Source organism: Mobula hypostoma, chromosome X2 (genome assembly GCF_963921235.1).
Source record: "Mobula hypostoma chromosome X2, sMobHyp1.1, whole genome shotgun sequence".
Lineage (NCBI taxonomy): Eukaryota > Metazoa > Chordata > Chondrichthyes > Myliobatiformes > Myliobatidae > Mobula > Mobula hypostoma.
The window spans coordinates 21,261,992-21,277,278 of NC_086129.1; the positions used below are offsets into that span (position 1 = coordinate 21,261,992).

General features: G+C 44.1%; 1 protein-coding gene across 3 annotated transcripts in view; it reads left to right on the plus strand.

Moving 5' to 3' along the window:
* Positions 1-15,287, plus strand: part of kirrel3a (kirre like nephrin family adhesion molecule 3a) — an 827,580-nt gene that overhangs the window by 646,343 nt on the left and 165,950 nt on the right. For all 3 annotated transcript variants that reach the window (XM_063038271.1, XM_063038272.1, XM_063038273.1), the window contains exon 4: positions 7,353-7,510. In XM_063038271.1, coding sequence (XP_062894341.1) covers positions 7,353-7,510 — 158 coding nt within the window. The remainder of the gene's footprint in view (positions 1-7,352; positions 7,511-15,287) is intronic.

A 15,287-nucleotide genomic window follows, 5' to 3' on the forward strand; every position in this document is an offset into this window, starting at 1 on the left:
ATAATCAAGCTTTCTAACTGGACAAGAAAGGGAATGTGCTGTGCAAGGGATTGGTCAGACGGGGAGGGTGGGTATGAAGCAATTAGTGGAAGAAAGTTGTCTTCAGGATACGTGCAACTGAAAATGATAAGCCGTGATCCCAACAAGGAGCAGCAGGAGAAGGTAGAATTGGTGAGCCGAAACAGGTTCGAAAGACTGAAGGCAACGGTGCAGCTACCACTGGGATGTTTTGGAGAAAGTCACAAACAGTGTCTGTGGGCCTTTGAGGGATTTTTTTTTTGGGATCAGTGAGAAGTGAGTGCTGGTAATAACAGCAGCCAGCCAGCCATGTAATTGCAGTGCTCAAAGATTATAACAAAACATGGCAAATATTTCACATCCAGAGAGTTTCATTATTTTGTACAGGGCTATTAATTTAACACTTCTGTTGACATTTGTGAAAAGCTTGCTGTAATTGCTATTTGTCGTGCTAATCTCAGACCTCATTTTACCTGGAATATTTTACGCGATCTCAGGGTCACAGGGCACTTCCACTGGTGACCCTCTGAGGATTGCCAATTCTGAACGGATGTGTTTATGGAGATCTTATCACATGACTGACTGCCAAAACCCTCACAATCACACACTGTTGCCATTAGTCACCAACATGTTCACAATTGAAAGAGGAACAGAGTCCTTGCTACCTAATCATTTGGTTCTTGACTGGCCATTTAACTCCCTTTGATTTTTATTTTTAGAACCAATAAACAGAAAACTTGAAAGAGATTTCTAAAACTGCTCTTTTATTAATTCTGTTATGATTTTTTTTTCTCCTAAGTTCCTTCCAGCAGTCTCCAGAAGATTATTCTTCTGTTCTTGGAAAACAGTCTTTCTGGCTGATAACCCCACCAGCTCCCCAAGAGCAGAATAATCTTTCTCTTCCACACTCTCTGGATCCTTTGCAACCTCCACGGCTACTGAGCACAGAGCTCCTGTTACACCATCCTGCTCCAGGAAATTGTTCTGCTCCTGAGAAGCAGCAGGCTCTTCACCAGAAGGGACTTCAGTGAAAATCTCAAAGGAAATTTATTAATTAATAAGTGGATAAATAAATTGCAGGGGAAGATGCATTGCAGATTTAGAAAATTACAGTTGTGACTAAATGCTATTAGAAGTTTAAAAGAAAGTCATTGCATCTTCTCTGGTAAATTCCAGCAAACGCTGGTCTTTGGAACGACAGTCCTAATTTACACAAATTGTCACTAGGAAATACTAACAAAAACAACAGCTTGGGAGGATGAAGATTTAACCGTGTCCCTGAGCTTCAAAAGGGAGCAAATATTGCACACATGCATCAACAAGTCCCACAAGTTCCAATTTTCTACAGAAATGCATAGAATGATGTCTGATTAGATGAGAAATCTATATTCTGAGGTTGTTTCTTTTTAAAATGAGCCTGCCCACTTTCTGTCAGTGAATCTGCTTTTTAATCTCATTTGTGCTGGAATGGATGGAAAAAAGCCAATTCCATTATGCACCGAAGCAAAAAGTGATTCATTTTTGACATGCAAAGTTGTTTATAGACATGTGTTCATAATATATCATTGCACCCAGCTCAGACAATTTTGTATTAACACTCTTTGTTGGATGCTGTTGTAGTTCTAAGAACGAAAGTTAAGGTGAATATTTGCTGACCATTGGCTATTAAGCGGAGCTAACTGGCAGTCCCATGTTTTGCTGCGACTTCCTCTCCTCTCATTGGAAGAGCAGGGTCTGTCACCTGAGAAACAGAGCCTCCCATCTCTGATCAAAGACCAAACAACTGCTGCTAAAATCTGAAATAAAACAGAAATTTCTGGAAACATTCAACCACGCTTGTATCATTTGTGGAGAGAGAAACTGAATTAATGTTTCAGGTTAATGACCTATCATCAGAACTAATTCTGAGGCAAAGTCTTCCACCTGAAAACATTAACTCTGTTTTCCCTCCTAGTTGTAAATCTGGGTGCGTTCTCTCTAGGCTAGGACTAACAACCAGTTGATTAAGGTGCCCTGCCTCCGGCCAAAAGACTTCTGTAAGTTGTTCCATTCTCTCAGGAAGGACTGCAATTTCCATTCAAACATCAGATCTCTTCTAATATTTGTATATTTGTATATCTGTGCACTTGCAATGTTAATGACACTGTCATTTCCTTTGGAATTAATAAAGTATCTATCTATCAATCTACCTCAAACCTGACCGTCGCAACCCTGACCTGAAGAGCTAGATTTTGTATGTGTCCATTATACTGCCACTCCCAGCATTCTCCCCACTTTATCATGCACAGGGGTGAGAGAATTCACGGGAACATTCTGGATGCAAGGATTTCCATGGACGCTCAACAGCAACGAAAGAACAGACGGAGTAGGATAAAGGATGATATCAAATGATTCCATAAGGAATTTCTATCAGTAGCGTGGTTGTTAGGATCGCTCAACATCATCACTTTGAAAAAATTAATAGCCACAAAAAGAGTGGAGAATGAGAAAAAGACAGGGAGGGTTGGGAACAAGGTGGGGTAAGTAGAAGAAAATTAATTTGTTAACATTGTTGAATTAACCTGATAGCCAATACAAGAGTTGCAGGAAGCTGCCACGGAAGGGTCTGAAATCTGGGCAAACTGCAGGTACGTGCCAATCATTGGCTGCTGTTAAACTGATGCACCATGAAGTTAATAAGGCAGTGAGCACAAGCTAATGCTTTGGAATACTTGGTGTCTGCTTCCTGTATTCACCCTAGTGAGCTCATTTTCAGATCTGAGTGCATAAATGGAATGGCCACGTTGTCTGAATGTAAAGTCAGGCTAATGTAATAACATAACCCACACCAGAACACATTGCAGTTTTAGATGGCTTCTTAAAATAGCACACTAATCTCATCGCCAATAGAACATTCTCCCTCTAATGAATCTCCATTTCGCAAGGATTTTGTTCTCTGAGAATTGACTGAGGAAGCAAATTGTAATATCTGTGCATGGGTCCTTTGATGTGTGAGGAAAATGTTTTTAAAATTATTTCCTCAATCCATATTGATGTGACATTTCCTTCATGTAGAGTATCTCTGTCTCTATTCAGTAGTCCTGTGATAGATAACAATCTGCCTTGATTCTTCCTCATCCATTGCTCTGGGTCCCGGCTGATGGTTCTTAGTGTCAGAGCACTAGTCAAGATGGACTATTTTGGAATAGAATATAATGTGTGTACACATTGGGTGTGCAAGAAGAACAAGTGACTAAGGAGGATGATGTTCAATTCTTGGCTGGATTGGTGTTTTTTCCAGGTAACACTGGGACTCCTGGAGTTGAACTGATAGGCATTGATTGCAACAATTAGCCAACAACGTTCGTGCCAATTTTGTGATAACCAGGACTGCAGAAGGCAGGCTGAATGTGTATAAATTCCCACAGGAGTCTACTTAGACCATCTTGGAGAGATGTCAGTATATTCTCATTATTGTATCCAATTGACAAACTACCTATGCATTGCTTATATTAAGCAAACTCTTAGCCGGACGTATATTCCACACTGTGTTTTCCCTTTGCTGGAATTTCCTGATACAAGATAATTTTACCTTCGACTGTTTTGAACTCACCTTGAAATGTTCAGCAGTTAGTTGCCTTGTTTGTTATCCGATTGACAGTGGGAGGCACTGGTACAATCAGGCCGCGAGGAATCGAAAGACTGATACCTTCATTCAGAGGGTAAAGGAAGGCTTGGTGATTCCAACGAAGGTAAATGAAAGATAGGGGGCACGAAGAGATTAGCATGGCAACATCAAGAGTAATAAAATATTTAGCCCTGCCACTGATTAACGCCAGTGCAACAAGAGTGACAGCAAAAATGGCAATGTGGAATAAGAGGTAATGAAAGCATTGGCATCAGGTGTGTGGACTGACGCTAAGAAACACAAAGTTATGGAGATATTGGCAGTGAGTGATACAGTGCATGGAGGGCCAGCACTGAATGATGCATGGTATTGGACAGGGACTGACACTGAGTGGCACAATGTCACAGAGAATAGAAACTAAGTGACCTGGGATGCAATAAAGGAATTGGCACTCTGACCCATTTTGGAATGAGATATTGACACTCAGTGACAGGGGGTGTAATAGAGGAACTGGCACAATGGTAAAGTGTAATAGAGAATTAGTATTTTGATGCAAGCGTGCATTGGAGAGATTGGCACCATGAGATGGAGGTATTGGAAACCGAATGACTTAAGAGTAGAACTGCTGGCAGTGCTGAGGTTATGCTTATCGGGTGCACACGCTAGGGTATCGCGCAGCATGAACATTTTTGTTTGTCATTGCACGCTCCAGGACAGTGGCATTCTTTGATGTTCCTGTTTGTTGTTGCTTCCAGTTTTGATTAAACCTTTCCACTAGTCCATCGGTCTGGGGATGGTAGGGACTGGTGCAGGATGTATTACTTCAGACTGATGCTTTGGAGCTGTAGTCCTAAAGGTCTGATGGTATATATCTGCATTTTCAATTTTGTCATTTTGATATTTTGTTATTTTTTGCACTTGTTCTAAAAGTTATCCACCTCTGGAACATAATATACACCTTTGCGCTGAATGAGCTATTGCAGCCTGCTGTCTGATCTTTAAAGTGTCGTAACAGGGGCGCTGGGATGTGGCGGACTCAAATGCAAAACACAGACACTGACGTACTAGGAACAGGACTAGGACTAGAGTTAAGCAAGCAAGGGAAGTGGGAAGAAAGGACGCTGGACATTGACACAGGTCTCGACGAGACTAGGATGCAGGACCTGGGCTAGGACATGGACAAGAAACACGGAACCCAGACAAGGAACTAGGAATTTGGAACCTGGAACCTGGACAAGGACTCCAAGCCAGAGACTGGACAGGGACCCGGAACCTGGGTCTTGACTCGGGCTCGGACTCCAGATCTAGGCTCAGACAAGACATGGCAAGGCAACAGGACTGGATATGAGACTTCTGGACAGGACGAAGGAACTCCAGCCCAGGACGAGGAATCTCCAGCACCAGGCTGGGCGAGGCACAAGGACAGGACGAGACACATGGACAGGATGAGAATACAAAGCAAAGCCTTGGTCGAGGGAAAGACAGGAATGCGGAACCTTGGTCGAGGGAGAGACAGGAACGCAGAACACAGAGCTGGGACCCCTCCTTGAGAACAGGATGTAGGGCCAGGACTCATACACAGAATGCTGAACATGACAAGATGGTTCCCAACACTAGGTAGCGGCAAACAGCTGGACCTACTTCATGAAGGCGTGGACACAGAGACAGTTCCAAACAACAAAAGACAGTTCCTATCTAGACACAGCAAGACTCCAGTCTTGCTCCGGCAATAGAACTTGAGAGCAAGAATAGGCAAGGTTGCAGGCAAGTCTTCAGGCAAGGGTTGCAAGGCCAGGCTTCAGACACTGGTTGCAGGGAAAGGCTTCAGGAGGAAGAGGCAGAGAAGGGATTCAGACAGGGGGTTTTGACAGTAACAATCCAGCAGCCAGGCCCTAGTCTCCAGATGTATTTATGTATCTGCCCAAACAAGAAACATGTGCCTCAATTAGAGCACCCAACAGAACAATGGAAAATCAAAAAGCCTGGAATACGGATCGACGGACTGGACTGTGAACCGGAATGTGGACTTCACGGACCGGACAATGACATAAAGTCAACACCTTCATAAGGGCACACGAGCCTCACCAAAAGCAAACGGTGTGACAGTAATGAAGACTCAGTGAAAGAGAGTGCAGTAGATGGATAGGAACTGAGTGATATACGGTGCAGTGGGTGAATTTTCACTTAGAAACACCGAGTGCATTGGAAGGTTTGGATCCTCGGCCAACAGTGTAACCGAGAGATTAGCACCAGGACACAAGGCAAAGGAGACTGATATGGAATTGCAGTGTATGTAACAGAAAAACTGGCATTTTGGTATGAAGATAATGGAATGATTGGTGCCATTGTACAAAAAACAATGCAGGGGTTGGCATTGTCTTATATAATGGCACAGAGCCTATGATATAGCGATCAGCACCTACTATATAGACGAAGTAAGCAAGACATTGAAAAAGACGTATGAGAGGGAGTAAGGCTAAGTACACACGATTAAGGAGAAACTAGTAGCAAATCAAATGTAATGGATGACCTAGAACCGACTGCCATTGGGGTATGCACTAATTGATGGCATGTGGCATGAAGGGACTGGCGCGTGATACAGCGCACAATCAATGGATTTGTACTGAGCTAAGCAGAGGATAATGGAGCAAGTGGCACTAATTGATTGAGCAATGCAGTTGAAGGATTGGCATTGAATGGCAGGCTGTTACAAAGCGATTGCACTGAGTGACGGGGAGTGTCAGGGGCTTGGTAATGAATGGCACATTGCAATCGATGGATTGGCATTGAGTCAGACAGTGTAACAGAGTGATTGGCATATATTGATCTAATGTACTGGAAGTGCATATTTCCATTCAGCTTTGGAGGTCATAATAGAGAGATAGTCATTGAATGACATCAAACACAATGGAGGATTGGCGAAGAGTAACAGAGGGTCATGAGCACTGAGAGTGCAGGGAGTGTTGCGCATTGAGTGACTAAGAGTGGATGAAGGATAGACAATATACTGAGTGAAGAGAGTGTAATTCACTTACAGTGACTTAGCAAAATAGACTTGAGTTGAGATCTATGCTCACCACTTTGTTAGATACCTCCCATACCTAATAAAGTGGCCACTGAGTGTACGTTTGTGGTCTTTTGCTGCTGTAGCCCATCCACTTCAAGGTTCGATATATTGTGCATTCAGAGATGTTCTTCTGCACACCACTGTTGTAACGTGTGGTTATTTGAGTTACTGTAGCCTTCCAGTCAGCTTGAACCAGTCTGGCCATTCTCCTCTGACCTCTCTCAGAACTACTGCTCACTGGATGTTTTTTTTTTGTTTTTTGCACCGTTCTCTGTAAACTCTAGAGACTGTTGTGTGTGAAAATCCCAGGCGATCAGCAGTTTCTGAGATAATCAAACCACCCCATCTGGCACCAACAATCATTTCACAGTCACTTAGATCACATTTCTTCCCCATTCTGATGCTTGGTCTGAACAGTAACTGAACCTCTTGACCATGTCTGCATGCTTTTTTGCAGTGAGTTGCTGCCCCATAATTGACTGATTAGATATTTGCATTAAAGAGCAGGTGTACAGGTGTACCTAATAAAGTGGCCACTGAGTGCATATTTAGACTGGGAATTCCATTTGCAGAAATGGAACCTACTATCCTTGGGCTCACTGGAAAGCCTCAATCAGTGGCCATTGGTTTCATGCTTTTACTTGTATTCCATTATTGCAGTACCTCCAGACAATCCAGTGATCAGCAGTGGGCCAGTCGTCAGCCTGAAGGTGGGAGACTCCCTCAACCTGACATGCCGTGCAGACAATGCCAAGCCTGCGGCCGTTATCACCTGGATACGTGACGGAGAGCCCCTAAGTGGAGCTACCTACATAAAGGTAAGATAAGCAACCTGACGCAAGCACAAACGATAGTTCCGTACTGTGGTCCTCTGCAGGGTGAAGTCCTGATGGTTACCCCCCCCCCACCCCACACACAGATGCTGTTTGACCCACGATCTACAGCCACATAGAACATAGAACATTTCACACTACAGCACAGTACAGGCCTTTTAACCCAATGCTTCCAATCTACATAGCTCTTCATTTTCTTCTATCACCTATGTGTCTATCTGAGGGTTTCTTAAATGCCCCTAATGTATCTGCCACTACCATCATGTAATGGAACTACCTCTGACCATCCCCTCCTCATACTTTCCTACAATCAATTTAAAATTATGCCCCCTTGTATTAGCCATGTCCACCATGGGAAAATGTCTCTGGCTGTCTAATCGATCTATGCCTCTTATCATTTTGTACACCTTTATCAAGTCACCTCTCATTCTCCATTGCTCCAAAGAGAAAACCCATAGCTCACTCAAACTATCTTCATAAGACATGTTCTATAATCCAGGCAGCATCTAGTAAATCTCTGTGACACACTCTCAAAAGCTTCCACATCCTTCCTATAATGAGGCGACCGGACCTGAAAATAATGTACCAAGTGTGGTCTCTTGTGTCTCACATCTCTGTCAGCTTGGTGAACGCTCCCACCTGCCAAGTAAAGCTGTCTCCAGAAGTTGCATCTTGTCCCAATCTTAAAATTCCAAGGTGACCCTTTTCCATGTCCACACCAGTCACACTTCCATTTGCTTCAGATTTTTACAAATGGAACAGCTTCCAGCCATTGACCTTTAGCTGCTCAGGAGTCCGTATTTTTCTGAATCTTATTTAGAAATATAGACGCATAGAATACAGGCCCTTCAGCCCACAAAGCTGTGCCAAACATGTCCTTACCTTAGAAATTACCTAGGCTTACCTATAGCCCTTTATTTTTCTAAGCTCCATGTACCTCTCCAGGAGACCCTATCGTTTCCGCCTCCACCACTGCCGCTGGCAGCCCATTCCACGCACTCACCACTCTCTGCGTAAAAAACTTACCCCCGACATCTATTCTGTACCTACTTCCAATCACCTTAAAACTATGCCCTCTCATGCTAGCCATTTCAGCCCTAGGTAAAAGCCTCAGACTATCCATACGATCAATGCCTCTCATCATCTTGTACACCTCTATCAGGTCACCTCTCATCCTCCGTCGCTCCAAGGAGAAAAGGCTGAGTTCTCTCAACCTATTCTCATAAGGCATGCTTCTCAATCCAGGCAACATCCTTGTAAATCTCCTCTGCACCCTTTCAATGGTTTCCATGTCTTTCCTGAAGTGAGGCAACCAGAATTGTGCACAGTCTGACCAGGGTCCGATATAGCTGCAATGTTACCTCTCAGCTCTTAACGATTGATGAAGGCCAATGCACCATATGCCTTCTTAATCACAGAGTCAACCTGCGCAGCATCTTTGAGTGTCCAATGGACTCAGACCCCAAGATCCCTCTGATCCTCCACACTGCCAAGAGTCTTACCATTAATATTATATTCTGCCATCATATTTGACCTACCAAAATGAACCACCTCACACTTATCTGGGTTGAACTCCATCTGCTACTTCTCAGCCCAGTCTTGCATCCTATCAATGTCCCACTGTAACCTCTGACAGCCCTCCACACTATCCACAACACTCCCAACCTTTGTGTCATCAGCAAATTTACTAACCCATCCCTGCACTTCCTCATCCAGGTCATTTATAAAAATCAGAAAGAGTAGGGGTCCCAGAACAGATCCAGCACACCATTAGTCACCGACCTCCATGCAGAATATGACCCGTCTACAACCACTCTTTGCCTTCTGTGGGCAAGCCAGTTCTGGATCCACAAAGCAATGTCCCCTTGGATCCCATGCCTCCTTACTTTCTCAATAAACCTTGCATGGGGGCCTTATCAAATGCCTTGCTGAAATCCATATACACTACATCTGCAGCTCTATCTTCATCAATGTGTTTAGCCACATCCTCAAAAAATTCAATCAGGCTCATAAGGCACAACCTGCCTTTGACAAAACCATGCTGACTATTCCTAATCATATTATGCCTCTCCAAATATTCATAAATCCTGCCTCTCAGGATCTTCTCCATTAACTTACCAACTACTGAAGTAAGACTCACTGGTCTATAATTTCCTGGGCTATCTCTACTCCCTTTCTTGAATAAGGAAACAACATCCGCAACCCTCCAATCCCTCCAGAACCTCTCCTGTCCTCATTGATAATGCAAAGATCATCGCCAGAGGCTCAGCAATCTCCTCCCTTGCTTCCCACAGTAGCCTAGGGTACATCCCGTCTGGTCGTGGTGACTTATCCAATTTGATGCTTTCCAAAAGCTCCAGCACATCCTCTTCCTTAATATTTACATGTTCAATCTTTTCAGTCTGCTGCAAGTCATCCCTAGAATCATCAAGATCCTTTTCAGTAGTGAATACTGAAGCAAAGTATTCACTAAGTACCTCTGCTATCTCCTACTGTTCCATACACACCTTTCCACTGTCACACTTGATTGGTCCTATTCTCTCACGTCTTATCCTCTTGCTCTTCACATACTTGTAGAATGCCTTGGGGATTAAGGAAAACCCCAAGGCCTTCTCATGGCTGCTTCTGGCTCTCCTAATTTCTTTCTTGAGCTCCTTCCTGCTGGCCTTATAATCTTCCAGATCTCGATCTCGATTATTACCTAGCTTTTGGAACTTTTCGTAAGCTCTTCTTTTCTTCTTGACTAGATTTACAACAGCCTTTGTACACCATGGTTCCTGTACCCTATCATCCTTTTCCTGTCTCATTGGAACATACCTATGCAGAACCTTACGCAAATATCCCGAGCATTTCTTCCATACATTTCTCTGAGAACATCTGTTTTCAATTTATGCTTCTAATTTCCTGCCTGATAGCCTTGTATTTCCCCTTACTCCAATTAAACATTTCCCTAACTTGTCTGTTCCTATTCTTCTCCATTGCTATGGTAAAGGAAATAGAATTGTGATCACTATCTCCAAGATGCTCTCCCACTGAGACCTGACATCTGACCAGGTTCATTTCCCAATACCAGATCAAGTACAGCCTCTCCTCTTGTAGGTGTATCTACATATTGTGTCAAGAAACCTTCCTGAACTCTACCCCATCTAAACCCCTCACTCTTGGGAGATGCCAATCAATATTTGGGAAATTAAAATCTCCCACCACAACAACCCTGTCATTATTTCTCCTTTTTCCTTTCCAGAATCTGTCTCCCTATCTGCTCTTCGATATCCCTGTTGCTATTGGGTGGTCTATAAGAAACACCCAGTAGAGTTATTAACCCCTTTGTATTCCTAACTTCCACCCACAGAGACTCCGTAGACAACCCCTCCATGACTTCCTCCTTTTCTGCAGCCATGACACTATCTCTGATCAACAGTACCACGCCCCCACCTCTTTTGCCTCCCTCCCTGTCCTTTCTGAAAAATCTAAAGCTTGGCACTTGATGTAGCCATTCCTGCCCCTGCACCATCCAAGTCTCTGTAATGGCCACAACATCATAGCTCCAAGTGCTGATCCACACTCTAATCTCATCTGCTTTGTTCATGATACTCCTCGCATTAAAATAGGCACATCTCAAACCATCAGTCTGAGCACGTCCCTTCTCTATTACCTGCCTATCCTCGCTCTCGCACTGTCTTCAAGCTTTCTCTATTTGTGAGCCAACCACCTCTTCCTCTGTCTCTTCAGTTCAGTTCCCACCCCCAGCAATTCTAGTTTAAACTCTCCCCAATAGCCTTTCCAAACCTCCCCACCAGGATATTGGTCCCCCTGGGATTCAACTGCAACCTGTCCTTTGTGTACAGGTCACATCTGCCCCAAAAGAGGTCCCAATGATCCATAAATCTGAATCCCTGCCCCCTGCTCCAATCCCTCAGCCACACATTTATCCTCCAACTCATTCTATTCCTATACTCACTGTCACGTGGCACAGGCGGTAATCCCGAGATTACTACCTTTGAGGTCCTGCTTCTCAACTTTCATCCTAACTCTCTGTAGTCTGTTTTCAGGACCTCCTCCCTTTTCCTACCTACGTCGTTGGTACCAATATGTACCAAGACCTCTGGCTGTTCTCCTTCCCACTTCAGGAATTTGTAGACACGATCAGAAACATCCTGGACACTGGCACCGGGGAGGCAAACTACCGTCCGCGTTTCTTTCCTGTATCCACAGAATCATCTGTCTGACCCCTAACAATAGAGTCCCCTATCCCCTATCCTCTTCCTTTCCCTACCCTTCTAAGCCACAGGGCCAGACTGTATTTGACATGAGATTCTTAATATCAGCATCTGGAGAGGACTCTGACTATTGGTTCAATTATAGGAAAGCTTGGCTCCAAAGAAGAAGCATAAGAATGTGAGTAAGTGGGTTATATACACTGATATCTTTAGAGGACATGAATACAATCACAAGAGGTGCAACAGCTCTCCTTTTCCCTTTTCCCTCCTCATCATTTTGCGATCCAAGGTGGGTGACACAAAGATTCACTTACATTTCTTCCAAACTAGTATACTGTATTCAGTGTGCACAATGTGGACACAAACTGGAGAAACCAAACACAGATCAGCTGGTCGCTTTTTGGAGCACTTACGTTCAGTCTTCAGGGGAAGTCCTGATCTTCCTGTTGCCATTACGTTAATTCTCCAGCCCACTCCCACTCAGAACTACATTTCTGCAGCATCCCGCAGTTTTAGAATGAGGCCTAATGTAAATTAGAGGAACAGCACCTTACCTTCTTTCCAGGCATGCTGAACCTTTCCAGACTCATCATCTAATTCTATAGTTATGGGCAATTTGCATGCATTGTTTGTACTGGCAAGTCATTCCTTTGATGACTATCATCGCTCTCGCACCGTCTCCAAGCTTTCTCTATTCGTGAGCCAACCGCCCCTTCGTCGTCAGTTCAGTTCAGTTCCCACCCGCCAGCAATTCTAGATTAAACTCTCCCCAATAGCCCTTGCAAAACTTCCCGCCAGGATATTGTTCCCCCTGGGATTCAACTGCAACCTGTCCTTTTTGTACAGGTCACACCTGCCCCAAAAGAGGTCCCAATGATCCAGAAATCTGAGTCCCTGCCCCCTGCTCCAATCCCTCAGCCACACATTTATCCTCCACCTCACTCTGTTCCTTTGATAGTGGTGCAGTTTTCCTCTCTCTATTATAACCTTACCTGTCCAGCATGTCCCACAGTTATACATATTTTACACTCCTTTGAATGTATTTTCACTCGCTAATTCCTGCTGTTAAACGTCAACCACCATTTATCACTATCGTGACCCTGGCCAAACACTGTCCCTGCACCATACTGCAACTTAAAACTAACATGTCCTTCTCTTTGAATCAATAGACAATAGACAATGGACAATAGACAATAGGTGCAGGAGTAGGCCATTTGGCCCTTCAAGCCTGCACCGCCATTCACTGTGATCATGGCTGATCATCCACAATCAGTATCCAGTTCCTGCCTTATCCCCATAACCTTTGATTCCGCTATCTTTAAGAGCTCTATCCGTCTCTTTCTTAAAAGCATCCAGAGACTTGGCCTCCACAGCCTTCTGGGGCAGAGCATTCCATATATCCACCACTCTCTGGGTGAAAAAGTTTTTCCTCAACTCCGCTCTAAATGGCCTACCCCTTATTCTTAAACTGTGGCCTCTGGTTCTGGACTCACCCATCAGCGGGAACATGCTTCCTGCCTCCAGCATGTCCATTCCCTTAATAATCTTATATGTTTCAATAAGATCCCCTCTCAACTTTCTAAATTCCAGAGTATACAAGCCCAGTTGCTCCAATCTTTCAACATATGACAGTCCCGCCATCCCGGGAATTAACCTTGTGAACCTATGCTGCACTCCCTCAATAGCAAGAATGTCCTTCCTCAAATTTGGAGACCAAAACTGCACACAGTACTCCAGGTGTGGTCTCACCAGGGCCCTGTACAGCTGCAGAAGGACCTCTTTGCTCTTATACTCAATTCCCCTTGTTATGAAGGCCAGCATGCCATTAGCTTTCTTCACTGCCTGCTGTACTTGCATGCGTGCTTTCAGTGACTGATGTACAAGAACACCCAGATCTCATTGTGCTTCCCCTTCTCCTAACTTGACTCCATTTAGATAATAATTTGCCTTCCCGTTCTTACCACCAAAGTGGATAACCTCACATTTATCCCATTAACCTGCATCTGCCATGCATCTGCCCACTCACCCAGCCTGTCCAAGTCACCCTGCATTCTCATAACAAACTCCTCACATTTCACACTGCCACCCAGCTTTGTGTCATCGGCAAATTTGCTAATGTTACTTTTAATTCCCTCACCTAAATCATTAATATATATTGTAAACAGCTGTGGTCCCAGCACTGAACCCTGCGGTACCCCACTGGTCACCGCCTGCCATTCCTTGTTTTCTGTCAGCCAGCCAATTTTCAATCCATGTCAGTACTCTGCCCCCAATACCATGTGCCCTAATTTTGCCCACTAATCTCCTAATTGGGACTTTATCAAAGGCTTTCTGAAAGTTCAGGTACACTACATCCACTGGCTCTCCCTTGTCCATTTTCATAGTTACATCCTCAAAAAATTCCAGAAGATTAGTCAAGCACGATTTCCCCTTCGTAAATCCATGCTGACTCAGACCAATCCTGTTACTACTATCCAGATGTGTCGTAATTTCATCTTTTATAATTGACTCCAGCATCTTTCCCACCACCGACGTCAGGCTAACCGGTCTATAATTCCCTGTTTTCTCTCTTCCTCCCTTGTTGAAGAGAGGGACAACATTAGCCACCCTCCAATCCACAGGAACTGATCCTGAATCTATAGAACATTGGAAAATGATTACCAATGCATCCACGATTTCTAAAGCCACCTCCTTAAGTACCCTGGGATGCAGACCATCAGGTCCCGGGGACTTATCAGCCTTCAGACTTAACAGCCTATCCAACACCATTTCCTGCCTAATATAAATTTCCTTCAATTCATCCATTACCCTAGGTCCTTTGGCCACTATTATATCTGGGAGATTGTTTGTGTCTTCCCTAGTGAAGACAGATCCAAAGTACCTGTTCAACTCGTCTGCCATTTCCTTGTTCCCCATAATAAATTCACCCGCTTCTGTCTTCAAGGGCTCAATTTTGGTCTTAACTATTTTTTTCCTTTTCACATACCTAAAGAAGCTTTTACAATCCTCCTTTATATTCTTGGCTAGTTTACCTTCGTACCTCATTTTTTCTCCGCATATTGCCTTTTTAGTTACCTTCTGTTGCTCTTTAAAAGTTTCCCAATCCTCCGGCTTCCCACTCGTCTTTGCAGTTATACTTCTTCTCTTTTATTTTTATACTGTCCATTACTTCCCTCGTCAGCCATGGCCTCCCCTTACTCCCCTTAGGATCTTTCTTCCTCCTTGGAACGAACTGATCTTGCACCTTCCACATTATTCCCAGAAACACTTGCCATTGCTGTTCCACTGTCATCCCTGCTAGGGTATTGTTCCATTGAACATTGGCCAGCTCCTCCCTCAGAGCACCATAGTTCCCTTTGTTCAACTGTAATACTGACACTTCCGAGTTTCCCTTCTGCCTCTCAGTTCTGAATCAGAGCATAAATTCTGTTTCTCTTTCCACATATGCTGCTTGACCTGTTCCCTGTATCTTCTGCTTTTCTTCCAGCCTCTGAGATGCACACTGACAGGTACCTCTGCTTTATGCTCAGGAGTTCCCTTTC